Source organism: Aspergillus saccharolyticus (genome assembly GCF_003184585.1).
Source record: "Aspergillus saccharolyticus JOP 1030-1 unplaced genomic scaffold BP01scaffold_23, whole genome shotgun sequence".
Classification (NCBI taxonomy): domain Eukaryota; kingdom Fungi; phylum Ascomycota; class Eurotiomycetes; order Eurotiales; family Aspergillaceae; genus Aspergillus; species Aspergillus saccharolyticus.
This window is the reverse complement of record NW_020290633.1, coordinates 347,863-361,269: the sequence shown is the minus strand read 5'-3', so window position 1 is coordinate 361,269 and position 13,407 is coordinate 347,863. Positions and strand designations below refer to the sequence as shown.

Sequence of the window (13,407 nt, the reverse complement as noted above, 5' to 3'; positions counted from 1 at the left end):
CAGTTCGACCCGAACCTATTCACGATCGAACGATGGTGCCTGGTCCGTATCACCAACATGCCGACAAATTTAAGCATATATTTCCTGCAGGGTCCTGCATGAATCGTTGGCTCCGGTGAGACCGATATAACTAATTGTCCCCTTGGGCTTGGCGTGACCGGAAACGGGATTCATGCATGAGGAATGCGACAAGGGCGTCCATTGCCAGGTGCACAGATCCAAAGCCAGCCTGGCTGCGGAGACACCAGGTAAAGGTCTTCTGCCTTTATGTTACTCATTAGCTGTTCAACACATTGAATGGATTCCATGATCATCAACGATGGGTATGGTAAGGATACTATGCTGCTGGTAGCGTACATGGTGGAAACGCTAAGCACCATTGCCTCCTTGCATTCCTGCAGCACGAGGATCCCTTGCCACATGGACAACTTATCGATAAGCAACACATGCGAGCAGCTCAGAGCGTCATCGTTTCCGGAATCCCCGCTGTGATAAAAGCGTGGGAGTGGTCAGCCCTAAGGGGCCCGGATTCCGATGATGCAGTTCTGCAATCAGCTCCTGCAAGGAGGATCGATAACAGGACCTGCTAAGCTGTGCGGCGTATCCGGATAGTTTCTTTAGCCCAGAACTGGAGAAGGAGAGAGACTGAGACTGAGGTTACATGCGGTTACTTAATGTTCGACGTCAATCAGACCCTTCCGGCGATTGCCTGCTGCTCTCGCCCGCCTCCCTTCCATCCCTTCCGAATCGAGCAGCTACTCAGAGAACAGATTGTGTGGGGTTCTCTCGTCTTCTTCTAACGTACTTCTTCATCCTCCCCAACAACTCCAACTCACCTCTGTGGACTGACCGATTGTATGACGAGCGTGCAGGCTTTCTGAGTAGGTGGATAAGGAATTCGGGGCCGGGGACTTTCGTCAATTGAATTCCTCCGGCATGGAGGATCCCAACCGTGTGCAACATGGATTCGATCCACCCGAGGATGTGCCTCAACGTTGTGAGGACAAACCGTGGGATGAGGACAAAATCTCGAAAGTCGCCTCCTTCGATCATTCTCCGGACAACAGTGTTGGGGAGGGAAAAGTTGACTTGGTCGCCGATAGCGAAAAACAAAAGGTAGCTGAAGGGGCTGCGCACTTTCGACGACTTGGCTGGAAACGCCTGACTGTGGTACTGGTCGTCGAGGCGATTGCCCTTGGGGTCCTCACGCTGCCTACCTCATTTGCAATCCTGGGAATGGTGCCAGGAACGATCTGCTGTGTCGGGGTGGGCGTCGTCGCAATTTATGCCAGCTACCTTGTTGGGGAAACGAAAATCGCACTGCCGGATATTCATCATTACGGGGACGTGGGCACACTGATGCTGGGAAAGTTTGGTAGGGAGCTTTTTGGGGTCATGTTTGTCCTGCAGCTGATCCTTGTGACCGCCTCGTACTGTTTGACTGGTACTATTGCTTTCGACGTTCTGACCGACAATGCGACGTGCTCGATGGTCTTCGGGATCGTTTCGGCCATATTGCTGATGGTCTTGGCCATCATGCCGTCGTTCACCGACGCCGCTGTTCTGGGCTACATTGACTTCGTCTCGATCATGGCAGCAATTATCATCGCCATCATCGCCACAGGCGTCGACGCTGCAAATTCTTCCCACGGACTGGCAGGAGTGAATTGGTCTGCTTGGCCCAGACCCGGCACAACCGTGGCAGACGGGTTCATCGCAGTATCCAACATTGTGTTTGCCTACAGTTTCTCCATGTATCAATTCTCCTTCATGGACGAGATGCACACCCCCCAGGACTATATGAAGTCTATATGGACTTTAGGTGGCCTGGAGATCGTGATCTACTCGCTTGTGGGTGCACTGATCTATGCATTTGTGGGAGTCGACGTGCAGAGTCCAGCATTGCTTTCGATGAGCAGCTTAATGGCCAAGATTGCATTCGGGGTCGCGTTGCCGGTGATATACATTTCAGGCGCCCTCAACAACACGGTCACGGCTCGATATATCCACTTGCGACTGTATGAAAACTCGGTGACCCGCTACATCAACACTCCCAAAGGCTGGATCACATGGCTGATTGTCTTACTGTCCATTACCGTCTGCGCGTGGATCATCTCGGAGGTGATCCCCTTCTTTAACGACCTTCTAGCTCTCAGCTCTGCGTTGTTCGTTTCGGGCTTTGTTCTGTACATCCCTGCTGTGATGTGGTTTCTCTTCCTGCGCAAACGCGAGAGTGACGCTCGCAAACGACTGCTCCACGACATCTGCGCAGCGGTCCTGTTTGCCGTTGGGATTATTGTGCTGGGTGGAGGGACTTATTCTAGCATTGTGGACATCGTAAGTTGTCCTTTTGCGGGCGAGAAATGAATCTGGCTAATGAAGTTATAGAAACGTCAGTTCGACGCCGGGACTGTGAGAGGGGTCTTTACGTGTGCGCCGATGGCTTGACCATTGCCTGCAACGGCTTTGTTCACCTCATGGAGGCTGACAGTACCATTGCGGACCAGAGTATCGTAATGGCAGTGTTTTATACACGCTGTGGCCCTACCATCGAGGCGTTTGAACCTGAATAGTGTCTCTCGAAATCTAGCGAACAGAATTAGCTGCGCCTCTGCCAGAGGATGTATCACGAAGCTTTGTACCGTTTATTCTCGCAAAATCTGTATAGCAGTTAACGAAATACGATACCAATACAAATGTCTTCCACAGTCTTGCATCTTGACTGTGTCTGCAGAATATTCTTCTAACCTCATATGCGCATCCGGAGTTTTTGAACTGTACTCTCAAGTCTGGCCTGTGGCTGGCAGCTCACTCGGGTAAATCTAGGCCATTCAGCTTGTGCATGTTTCAAACAATTCCGTCGCAACGACCAAGTGCTACTAACTCAGACTTTTCAACTTGAGCCATTTTCCAACCTTTTTCCAAGCAATTTTCTCAGGGATTTCAACCATTCTTTCTGTAAATAGTCTATCTATATGAAAATTCCAACCATCCATCTATGAGCCAGATGATCTACAAAATCTATGCAGAGCATGCCAACCAACCATGAAAGAGACCTCCGACTCACCCACAACTACCAACAATAGAACCGTCCTCAACTAACCCAACTCTCAACCTGCTGCATGGGATTCTCATCCTGCGCGAAACTATGCGGCCCGTTCGTCAGCCGCGCGCGGGCCTTCTTCGTGCGCCGCGTGAATAAGTACCACGAGAGAAGCGTGAGAAGCGTGAGCGGCACCGCTATCACCACGAAGATCCAGAATTGGTTTGAGATGGTAAATCCGCCATTTTTCTCATCGCCGCCGTCGAAGTCGAAGAGGTTCATGCCTAGGATGGACTTTTGTGGGTTAGGTTGTGTATGTTCCCGAAGAAATGCAAATACAAAAAAGTTGGAATTGGTGTGGTAGAGGTGGGTAAGCTTCAGGATCTGGAGAGGTGGTGGGGATGGAGGAGGAGTTCTTACCGAGACAAAGCTCGCAGGGAGATAAATCAACGTGACGAGCGTCATGGATTTGACCGTCGAGCTATCGTCGAAGGACTCGGTGCCGAGCTTGAGCATCTGGCTGTTAACCTGGGCAGCTACGTCCTGGTAGTTGAGATTTAGGATGACGGATTGCTGTTTTCATGATCGGATGGGTTGGTCAGTACTGCTCAGGCTGAAGGGTTGGCTGGCATGGATGAACGAGATACAGTGCATACCATATTAGCAATACTTTGGATCTTCTTCTCCAAGACTTGCACACTGTCTACGCAACTAGTCAGGTCTGCCTCCTGCATGAGCAGCTCGACGTCGAGACTGCGGTAGTACCGGCCATCCAGACCATGATATTGATGTAGAATCTCATTGACGCGACGCAGTTGCTGCACGGTACGCAGAGCAACTGTCAGCCAGGCGCATAGCGGCGCCAGCTGATCGCCCAGGGACTGAGGCTTCAAGACAGAGAAGGCTCTTTGGTCGTCTGAGCGCCGCATGCCATAGACTAACGCGGCCTTTTCGCCCAAAGAAAGATTAGCTTCAATGCGTCGGCATCGAGATGTATTGTGCCTAATAACAGTGCTGTACTCTTTGCTGGAGACCAACGTACCGCTTTGTCAATCTTCGCCCCGAGGCTAGCGATATACCACCTCCAATTACTCATATAAGTCGTGAACACAAGACGAGGAAGAATGCTCCAGTCCGCCAGCGCATGGTTGGTCGTGCTTGCTTGCATGAAGGCATCAAGGGCCTGTTGCAGTCTGGATTTGCGTCGAGCACTCAGAATAATCCACAGGTTCTCCGCGTTGGCTGGGTCAATGCGTTGGAAGACTTCGACTTGGCGGATCGTCCAGTCGGGGGCTGTAGCGCTCTTGAGGTCGTCTTCCGGATAGGAGAGTAGGTAGTGGAGATCTAGAGTTACTCCAGAAAAATTGAATCTATCAGCTATCTCTTGCCCCAGTGGAATTCAGGCTTAGGATACACGGGCAACGTACCGATTATTCCATTCGAGTGTCGGAGGATACGCATTGCTCCGCGGCCGGCATCTGCATGTTTGGGTTTATCGCCGAATGTGAGGCAGAGACCGCGAAAAGAACGGTCGATGTCGTATTGGTCAAGGAGGCGGTGGAAGGCGGGTTCTGTGATACCGAGTGGGCAAACGGATTTGGCCGACGAAATCAAACTGGGTAGTCAAGTAGAATTCTTAGAGGGAGATTCGCCACCAACAGACAAGGTACTACTTACACTACTCGAAAGCGTGGCTTGGGGGTCGTCGCGATATGTCGTTCGAAGGCGTCGCTATGGTTGAAATGCAGCTCGGATGGTATAGCTCCTTTGTCAAAGAGGTGGATGTCTGCCTTCTCCGGCTTGGTGACAAAGGCGCGGTCATGGTGGTATGGACGAGTGGATTCATAGTATGAAGGGATGGTGGGGGATAGGAGAGGAACAGCATTCGGCCAGGACTCGGAAAGATTCATGATGACTGCGACTACTAGGTAGGTAGTTTGGTCTTAACGACTGCAAGATGAAGACTCGGCTAGTAAACGAAGCACTAGAACAGATAGCATAGATATAATTCAGAATGGGTGCAGTATGACAAGACCAGGCTGATGCGAGGCACACCCTTCGTCCAGCAGCACTGGTTAGTAACTCCTCAGTTGCCACCAGGCAAGGCAAGGCAGCCCCTCAGCCTCCCATCAGCCACGCTTCGTACCGTACGTAAGAAGTTACTTTCACTACCCAGGCTGTCCGCTACTGCATGTGACTAATCGTCGTCTAGAATGTCCCTGGGGTCATTAGAGGTTAGCAACCGGAGGCCCAATTGAGGAGTCTGGCCGTACTCCAAGTCATCCTGCGGCGCTCAGCCGTATCAGCCAGCCTTGTCTTTGAACTAATCTCCACATGGAGAGTGAGAAGACGAGGTAGGTATGCTTACTGACCCTAGTCACCTCTCGTGGGGCATCGAACACATAGTGTCCATTTTGGAGCTACAGTGCCACGCATCAGATTCCTAGAACTTTGGTTTCCATGCGCAGTTCGTCCAATATGGAGCTGAGAGACTGACCTTGACTTGAATGCGCCTCCCGAATAGTTCGAGGAGCTTGGCTTCTATCTTGGGTCGCTCGATATATCGGACTAAATCCGGTCCAAAACTGTTGCGGACTAATTCTGGCATGCTGTGTATCTGGATCGGTAGATGTGGACAATCGGTTTGGGGGGGGGGGAGAATCTGGGTTGAGGCTGTACACGCACCCTTCGCGAAGAGCGAATGGCTTCGGAATTTATCAGGATACAACTCCCAGCGTGGCAGCATGGGGGATTTTCCGGGGTATTTGTCGTGAGGTGCAGTATTGGTGCCTTCAACGTCAAAGCAATACTACCTATGATGTCGTAGCAGCGTACTGCAATGCCCCTTTTTGGCCACGCAATTGACATGAATTCTCCGACATCCGCCGCTTAAAGCAGCCAAGGACGCCGTGCATTTGTCAATTGCAAGATTGTACTCCGTATTATTACTGTATTAAAGACTATTCATCGCAACCAAATTACTAGTAAATAGACCAGCGAGAAGTTGAAGCTACTTTCCTGCACCTGAGTCCCGCTATAACGATGTTTCTAACTCAAGCCTTGTCTCGAGGGTGACATTGTTTGGTTTAACTAACTCATCTAAGTGCAGTTCTTACTAATCGAATAGGATTAATTTTAAGATCCGTACCTTAGGGCAAAGTTTGTTGTAGGTATTTGTTCTACAGAATGATGCCAATTCCGGTGCAGAAATTCTTCGGTCAGAAGAGAGAGAGTAAAAAATACGGTGATGATTCTTTACCATGTCGATAATCATGAGATGCAACCCGTATTACGCCTGTATAGGCGATGAGACGGGGGACTTTCGCTGCACATCGGGTTTGGCCAAGTGACGGAACTCCTATCTCCGCTGCAGAGGATTTGACCCTTGCCCCACGTGTTGGCCCATGAGTGGCGCGGGGAAAGTGGACCGGGGAAATGGGCAAGGCTACCCCGGTTCACGCGACAAACAATTCCCAAGAGACAACAACCACTCCGTCGTCATGTTAACTCACTAGTAGTTACGGCAGCCTCGTGATGGGTAATACCGACGAGGGCTCTCCAGACGCGAGTTGCATGTACAGTACTGCACATGCATGCAACCGTGACATCTGACGTGACATCGAAACGTCGAAAGTTACTTGCATCCTATTGCAGACATGAGTAAGTGGATGAATCATGTAGTTAACTAGTGCCCGTGCCGAGGTAGGGCTAGCAAACAACATAGGATGACCTCCGGCATCGAGATAAGGGCTTCAATAACCCCCAGCGGTGCACGTGTTTAGTCCCATCCCACCCATCCCATGTCATGCATGAAGAAGGCCAATCAATTGGATTCATGTAGAGGTGGTGAGACTCAAGAGACGGGGATTGCGCTAGCACTGATTTCTCTGGTCAATCACTCATATTTTCAAAGCTGAAAAGTTGACGAGCCGAGGGGGAAGCTCTCCGTAGATTCACAATCTACTAGACGAATTAAAAACCGGATCACAGAATGGTTGCAATGGAACAGATGACATGAACTAGTATCTTCAGCGAGGCTGTAGCACTTTGCTCATTCTAGGGCGACGGGGACGTTGCTCAGGTGGTGGGCGGAAGCCTCGTATTTCCGGCGAGAGACTAATGTCAGATACGCAAGCCTTGCGCCCAGGGCAAGGTATTTCCGAACCCAGCTTTCGCCCCTCCTCTTGGCTCTTATTATCGAATCATTCATTTAATCTGGCCAGAAAATCAACTTGAAAGTTGGCTGAGATTTCCAAGAATTTAGCGGAGCCTCATACAAGCAGAGTTCCAAGCGACACAACCGCATTCGTGAGCGAAGTCACCTTCGTTTTGCAGCCATGGCTGATGATAATCCCGCATTGAGGTACGAAGGTGGGTAGGGAGATAAAGAACAGAGTTCATCGACTGATTCAGGCATTTCATTCACAGATTCAATATCGATAAACCATTGATCAAGCGAGGACCCACAGATCTGAGGGAAGATGTCATACATTTCCACAAACACTTCAAACTAGAAGGAGTGGTTAGTGTCGAGCAGCTCATAAGGGGAGCTTTCATTGCTCAGGACAAAGCCAATCGATATGCTTTTCAAGAACAAGGTCTTGCCGAACTCACAAGTACGGAGGAGGCCGCACTCAAAGCCGAAGATCCCAAGAATCCCAAAGATGAAGTCGGTTTCTGGCGTCAAACGCAGGATCTCAAAGTCACGATGCTTACTACTGCCTGTGCGGCTATCGTTCAGTAGGTACAATTGATGCCAACATGGATCAAGGGCAAAAGGACTTACAGGTACGACAGGGGGTGGCAACAATCGTCAATTAATGCGACAAGTCAAGCGTGGCAGGCTGCCTTACACTATGACGGGGATAAATCTGACTGGGGCGCGCACCAACTCCTAGTCGGGCTGGTCGATGCTGCCCCTTGGCTTTCCGCGAGTGTTGTGTAGTTCTTCCATCCAAGCATGCATCAGTGCGCAGCTAATATATCGGCAGGGGTACTTGGCTGAGCGATCCATTGCAGGAAGGGGGATTCGGAAGACGACGTGCTCTCTTTATTTCGGCTATATTTTGCATTGCCTCTGTTCTGGGTTGGTTTCTCTTGGCCTCACGCACAATATCCACGCTGATTATTGTCAAGGAAGTGCTCGATGTAACTCGTGGCAAGCTCTTCTCGCCTGTCGCATGTTACTCGGGATTGGGGTACGTACCTCTGAGATCTCTCCAAGTATACATGACGAACCTGAACCGAACTGACAATTTTCTAGATTGGAGCCAAAGCATCCATCGCGCCTGTGCTGGCTGCAGAAGTAGCTGCAAAGAATCTTCGAGGACGGATGTTACTATTATGGCAACTGTTCGATGCTCTGTAAGGTTTCGACCGTTCAAGGCAGGATCACTCTCTGATTAACCTATAATGACCTGTAGGGGCATATTCTTGGGCTTTCTCGCTGTGTGGATTGTTGGAGGCAGCTGGAGAGTTCTCTTGGGAGCCCCCGCCATTCCGGCTATTGTGCTTCTGTTTCTTGTTTTTCTTTGCCCGGAATCGCCACGATTCTTGATTCGAAACAAGGAGTACGCGAAGGCGTATCAGAGTCTTCGCCGTCTGAAAGAAACAGACCTACAGGCGGCCAGAGATTTGTATGATATCCATATTCGGCTTCTAGTGGAAACTCTCGATTTGAACAATCAGGATATCCAGCAGCGAGCAGAGAATGGATTCCGTGTTGACCCAGCGTCGAAGCCCCCCACCGGGGAACCTCATGACCCAGCGCCGAAGCCCAGCATCGGCTCGTTTCCCAAGCGATTCGTGGAACTCTGGACCAAGCCTAGAAATCGCAGAGCTTGTCTTACGACGTTTCTCGTCATGATGGCACAGCAGATGTGTGGGGTCAGTTTCTTCATCAACACTGAGTGCCATTCTCCATTTCACTGACCAAGAGCAGATCAACGTGATAGCCTTCTATAGTAGTACCTTGTTTGGCAATGACGCATGCTTGAAGAATAGTCGTGTCGAATGGATGAATTTTGGTGAGTGCAACCCTTGGATGCTGACAACATTCACATCAGCTGACTGTAGATCTGGCAGGTTTCGGTCTGGCCAATTTTCTATTCACGCTCCCAGCTTATCATCTCATCGACACTTATGGTCGTCGAAAGCTCATTTTGTACTCTCTGGGAGGGATGTTCTTCACTCTGCTCCCGCTAGCTGTTGGGCTCTTTGAGCTGGGCAAGAACCAATTCAAAGCCCGTGAGGCATTGATAGCGACCTTTGGCGTGGTTGTATTCACATTCTGGTATGGTATTGGAGCCGGTCCTGTGCCCTTTACCCTCAGCGCTGAGGTTTTCCCGCTTGCTTACCGCGGTGAGAAGCTCTTCCTTCTGTGTCGAAGCCAAGCTCTCTCATACTAATGGATGAAAACAGAAGTCGGGATGAGTTTCAGTGTCATGGTGAATTTCCTTGGACTCGGTCTTTTGGTCCTTCTGGTGCCAAAAGTAAATACAAGTCTCACCAAGATGGAGGGGGGCAATTGGAATACTACTTCGAACTGCACCGCCCAAAATGATGCTGCTTATACCACCATGGCTGGCCAGGGAATCCTACTTTTCATCTTCATGTCAGTCTTTGTTTCGTTATTCCTAGTTTGGGAACTCAGTGATACTGACCCAGTGAGCTATAGGGGATTTAACGCCGTGGCTTTTGTACTTATTCTCTTCCTGGTATGCCCCTGGTCTGCTCATCCTGGATTCGTGCATTCTGACAAAGTCCCTGGCCAGGTACCAAGTGGTACAACAGCACGCGTCAGTCTGGAGAGCATGAACGTCATTTGTAAGGCTTGATCACTTCCTCTAGCGTTTCTTTTGCTGACCTTACAATTTGAATTAGTCAATAAAAGGACGGTCGAACATAATAGACAGATCAGATGGCTGGCAGGACTGTTGAGACGGAAGGGGAAGGGGGTCTCTGAGGAAATGTCTATGGAGTCAGTACTAGAATCATCTCGCGAGCGTGTATAGTATGGATAATTAGTGGTACGATAAATGGTAATATGAACAAGTTAAAGTGAAGCGTCTTAAGTTGATCGATATATTTAAAGCCTCAGGCAGCAATTCTGGATGAAAATCCGATTCGTTCCCCCACGGGGCAAACCAGTGAGACTCAGACTGACGTCGAATCAAGTAACTTGGAGCTCGCTAACTACATGCATAAGGTACCTTAGTAGGTAGAAATGATTTGAGTAAGCAATCAGGCTGCCCCCCCCCCCGCCTGCCCAGTTCTTCCTTCTGCCTCACTTCTTCCTTTCTCATTCTCACTTGATTAGTTTTTTCATTCATTTTCTTCATTCTTGCCTACCCAGCTTACCTTCATCATCTACACATTTCTGAATCATGAATGGTACAGGTTTGCACTCTATGACGCTTTGCTTGTCTCTTTCCATGCCCATGCGACATCCGCCGTCCTCACACGCTGGAAATACAGCCCACTAGAGGAGTCATTCCCACTCCGCTCTGACTCACCATTGACTGCCAACCCCCAAATACGTGTCATGTCAGCCGGAGGTTCTCAGTTCGCTGCTCTGTGCGACGAATTCAGACGAGACTTCTATCGTCGTGCCACCCAAGGGCGAGACGAGATAGACGAATTTATCGCGCGGGGCACCCTGACGGAAATTTGGCTTGATAAAGGAGATCGATTCTGCAGTCTCATCATGCCAGACATTGACTGGCGTACGAGCCTGCAAGATCATATTCAGACCATGTCTATTCTCATAGATATCAACTGGTCTGGCTGGTCTCGCTTTGAAGATATTTTCTTGCGGACTCCCAACCGAACCGACAGTGACCTCCCCGAATACTCAAAGCAAGACTTCATGAGCTCGGATTTCCTAGGACCAGATTGGGGGGGTAGCTTCGCCAAAGCGCGCTTCTTTTTCTGCCCTATTGACATCAAACAAGGCAAGCGCGTGAATCGGTCGAAAGGCTGGCGCCTGCCGTACATTTACGACAATGAGACAGGCGCATCGCGGCCCAATATCGGAGCGGGCTCGGCTGGTGAAGTGATTCGGGTGGAAATAGCTCCCGGTCATTTCTGGTCTCCATCTGGCAATTACACAGAACTTATGCCAAACTCGGTAAGTCGCGGCTTGGTTGCTTCCCCAGTGTCACATACCATTGAAGCTAACCCATACTGTAAAGAAGAGCTTGTCAGTTGCCGTGAAGAAATTTTCCAAGCGAGGCGCGTTCGAAAAGGAAGTCAAAATTTTGGAAGGGTTTTCCCAGATCCCGACGAGGCACATTCATGTTGTTCAAATGCTTGCTGCAGTCGCCGTTGGCGATGAACTTGGCGTTGTCCTTCCCTTGGCACAAGCAAACCTCGAGGACCTCCTCATGGCTCGTCATAAACTGGAACCAAATTCTTTTGATGTGCCACATCTACTTGAACAAGTCGCAAATCTGGCGGCTGCGCTCGACCACATTCATCAAGCAGACTGCTGTCACCAAGATTTCAAGCCTGAAAATGTTCTAGTGTACGACTCCTTGGACGGCTTTGCCCAGTCTCCGGTGGGTTTGTGGGCGATATCTGACTTCGGCATGGCCAAATTCGTGCTTGATGGCAACACGGGACGGACAAACAGTGAAGGGATCAAACCGAGACGACCGAGGAATGATCCACACAGCACCTACGAAGCGCCAAACTATGGCACGGACCGAGATCCAACAATTGCAAAGAGTGACGATGTATGGGGTTTGGGCTGCATCCTTGTGCGCGTCCTCGCCTTTGGGCTCGACGGTGTGACAGGTCTTCAAGAGCTCGACAGGCAGAGAGCATATACCGATACTGGGGTTTCTGAATCCCGGGATGACTGTTTTTACCGAGGCTCGCCGCCGAGTTTGAATCCACATATCAAGAAGTGGATAGACGAGCTACCCAATCGTTGTAGTGTGAATAAAGCCTTTTGGATTGGGTGTCGAGAACTGCTACTGCAGGCTTTAGCCATGAGTGCGAGTGATAGGCTAACTGCAAGGCAGGTCTCACAAGAATTAAATAGGCTGAGATCAGAGTATCAGCCTGTAGGCTATATTGGGACTCGTCACAACAGCACGGCTTCATCGCACTCATCTGGCGGGGTCCCTTCACCCCGAGACTACGAAGATCTGCGATCTTTTATTCAGAATCACAGATTTGACTACTTGGATTTGCTGCGCACGAAATATCCAGATATACTGCAGCAGTGTGATGATCAAAATACCACACCACTAAATTACGCGATTAAAGTGGGCAAGGGAAAGAATATTTCCACAGTGATGGAATTGCTACAGCGTCTACAATGTCCTGCTGATGTTAATATTCCCTCCAAAAATGGCATGACGCCCCTCATGACTGCCGCTAGTCATGGCTACGGAATCCTTGTGACTCGACTGCTTGAACACGGGGCCGGATGTGGGTATACCTGCGAGGGAAGGACTTGTCTTCATTTTGCGACCCAGGCCAATGACGCAGACGTGATCCGAGAGATATGCAAGTCTGAGCCACAGATTGTCAATGTGTCTGACGCGTCGGGGACAACCCCTCTGCTTATGTTTGTGAAGCACTCCGATGCCGCATACCGAGACCCAAAAATGACTAAGGAGATGTTCAAGGCTTTCTTTGTGGTTGATTCTAACGCGAAAGCCTGTCTTTCCCAGCCCGACAAAGGCGGGGAAACCCCGCTTTATGTAGCCATCGAGAATGGAAACGAGTTGCTCACCAAGCTGCTTCTCGACGAGGGAGCTGAAATTGGCGATCTGGACGTACCCACAAAGCTGGGAAAGATGAAGGAGGAAGTGCGCAACTTATTCTATAAGAGCCATGCCCGTACCAGAGAAATTTCGGGACCGCGATGGCTTCGAGTGTTGAACCTTCAGTGGGGAAGGAGACGCTAATTTCCTTTGACATGCGTTTTGTTCGATACCCTTCTGTCTTGTTGCTCTGTTGTATGTGATTGTGTTACGATATGTTGAATACTAACATGCTCGTCTGTTGTTATATAATGTCTGCTTACTGTCACGGTATTTGGGCCGAAAGCGAGGAGCACTAGTTGTTCTATGCTATAATACTGGAACATCTTGAACATATCCTAGACACTTCTAAGACTCTTCCGGTATGACTTATGATGAAAGAGTTCAAAGACTTGGATAGTAGAGATTTTTTTGTTATAGAGGTCTAATTCGGAGAAGTGGTTAGATGATTATATGCATTGAGTGGTCACATTAGCAAGGATTTATCCGGACTTGGTCCATGTTATACTCCTATATGGTGCCGTGATACATGTCACATTCATAATGAAGCATGAACTCTTACTCTACTATCTTGGCACCAAGCAGAGA

At 49.7% G+C, this 13,407-nt stretch overlaps 5 protein-coding genes across 5 annotated transcripts; 3 read left to right on the top strand and 2 right to left on the bottom strand.

Moving 5' to 3' along the window:
• Window positions 1-32: 32 nt before the first annotated feature.
• On the top strand, window positions 33-2,448 carry BP01DRAFT_375127 (uncharacterized protein; the record flags this gene model as incomplete). The annotated part of the gene is made up of 3 exons (XM_025576875.1): window positions 33-35; window positions 1,003-2,337; window positions 2,389-2,448. 3 exons carry the CDS (start codon window positions 33-35, stop codon window positions 2,446-2,448), a joined length of 1,398 nt encoding a protein of 465 aa, XP_025429974.1.
• Window positions 2,449-3,094: 646 nt separating this feature from the next.
• BP01DRAFT_299882 (uncharacterized protein) lies at window positions 3,095-4,953 on the bottom strand (the record flags this gene model as incomplete). Its single annotated transcript, XM_025571965.1, has 6 exons — window positions 3,095-3,337; window positions 3,464-3,616; window positions 3,700-3,980; window positions 4,064-4,387; window positions 4,471-4,658; window positions 4,721-4,953. 6 exons carry the CDS (start codon window positions 4,951-4,953, stop codon window positions 3,095-3,097), a joined length of 1,422 nt encoding a protein of 473 aa, XP_025429973.1.
• Window positions 4,954-5,110: 157 nt separating this feature from the next.
• BP01DRAFT_92029 (uncharacterized protein) lies at window positions 5,111-5,921 on the bottom strand. The gene is made up of 4 exons (XM_025580229.1): window positions 5,541-5,921; window positions 5,412-5,463; window positions 5,317-5,327; window positions 5,111-5,262 (listed from the first exon to the last, which is right to left on the bottom strand). Exons 1-3 carry the CDS (start codon window positions 5,787-5,789, stop codon window positions 5,323-5,325), a joined length of 306 nt encoding a protein of 101 aa, XP_025429972.1. The 5' UTR covers window positions 5,790-5,921; the 3' UTR covers window positions 5,111-5,262; window positions 5,317-5,322.
• A 1,101-nt stretch (window positions 5,922-7,022) lies between these two features.
• BP01DRAFT_358164 (uncharacterized protein) lies at window positions 7,023-10,094 on the top strand. Its single transcript, XM_025575372.1, has 13 exons — window positions 7,023-7,406; window positions 7,472-7,783; window positions 7,841-7,984; window positions 8,035-8,129; window positions 8,180-8,241; window positions 8,307-8,407; window positions 8,467-8,929; window positions 8,985-9,069; window positions 9,128-9,403; window positions 9,464-9,656; window positions 9,720-9,759; window positions 9,817-9,868; window positions 9,926-10,094. Exons 1-13 carry the CDS (start codon window positions 7,381-7,383, stop codon window positions 10,054-10,056), a joined length of 1,980 nt encoding a protein of 659 aa, XP_025429971.1. The 5' UTR covers window positions 7,023-7,380; the 3' UTR covers window positions 10,057-10,094.
• A 240-nt stretch (window positions 10,095-10,334) lies between these two features.
• On the top strand, window positions 10,335-13,159 carry BP01DRAFT_393062 (uncharacterized protein). Its single transcript, XM_025578204.1, has 2 exons — window positions 10,335-11,171; window positions 11,236-13,159. Exons 1-2 carry the CDS (start codon window positions 10,587-10,589, stop codon window positions 12,961-12,963), a joined length of 2,313 nt encoding a protein of 770 aa, XP_025429970.1. The 5' UTR covers window positions 10,335-10,586; the 3' UTR covers window positions 12,964-13,159.
• The last annotated feature ends 248 nt before the right edge of the window (window positions 13,160-13,407 follow it).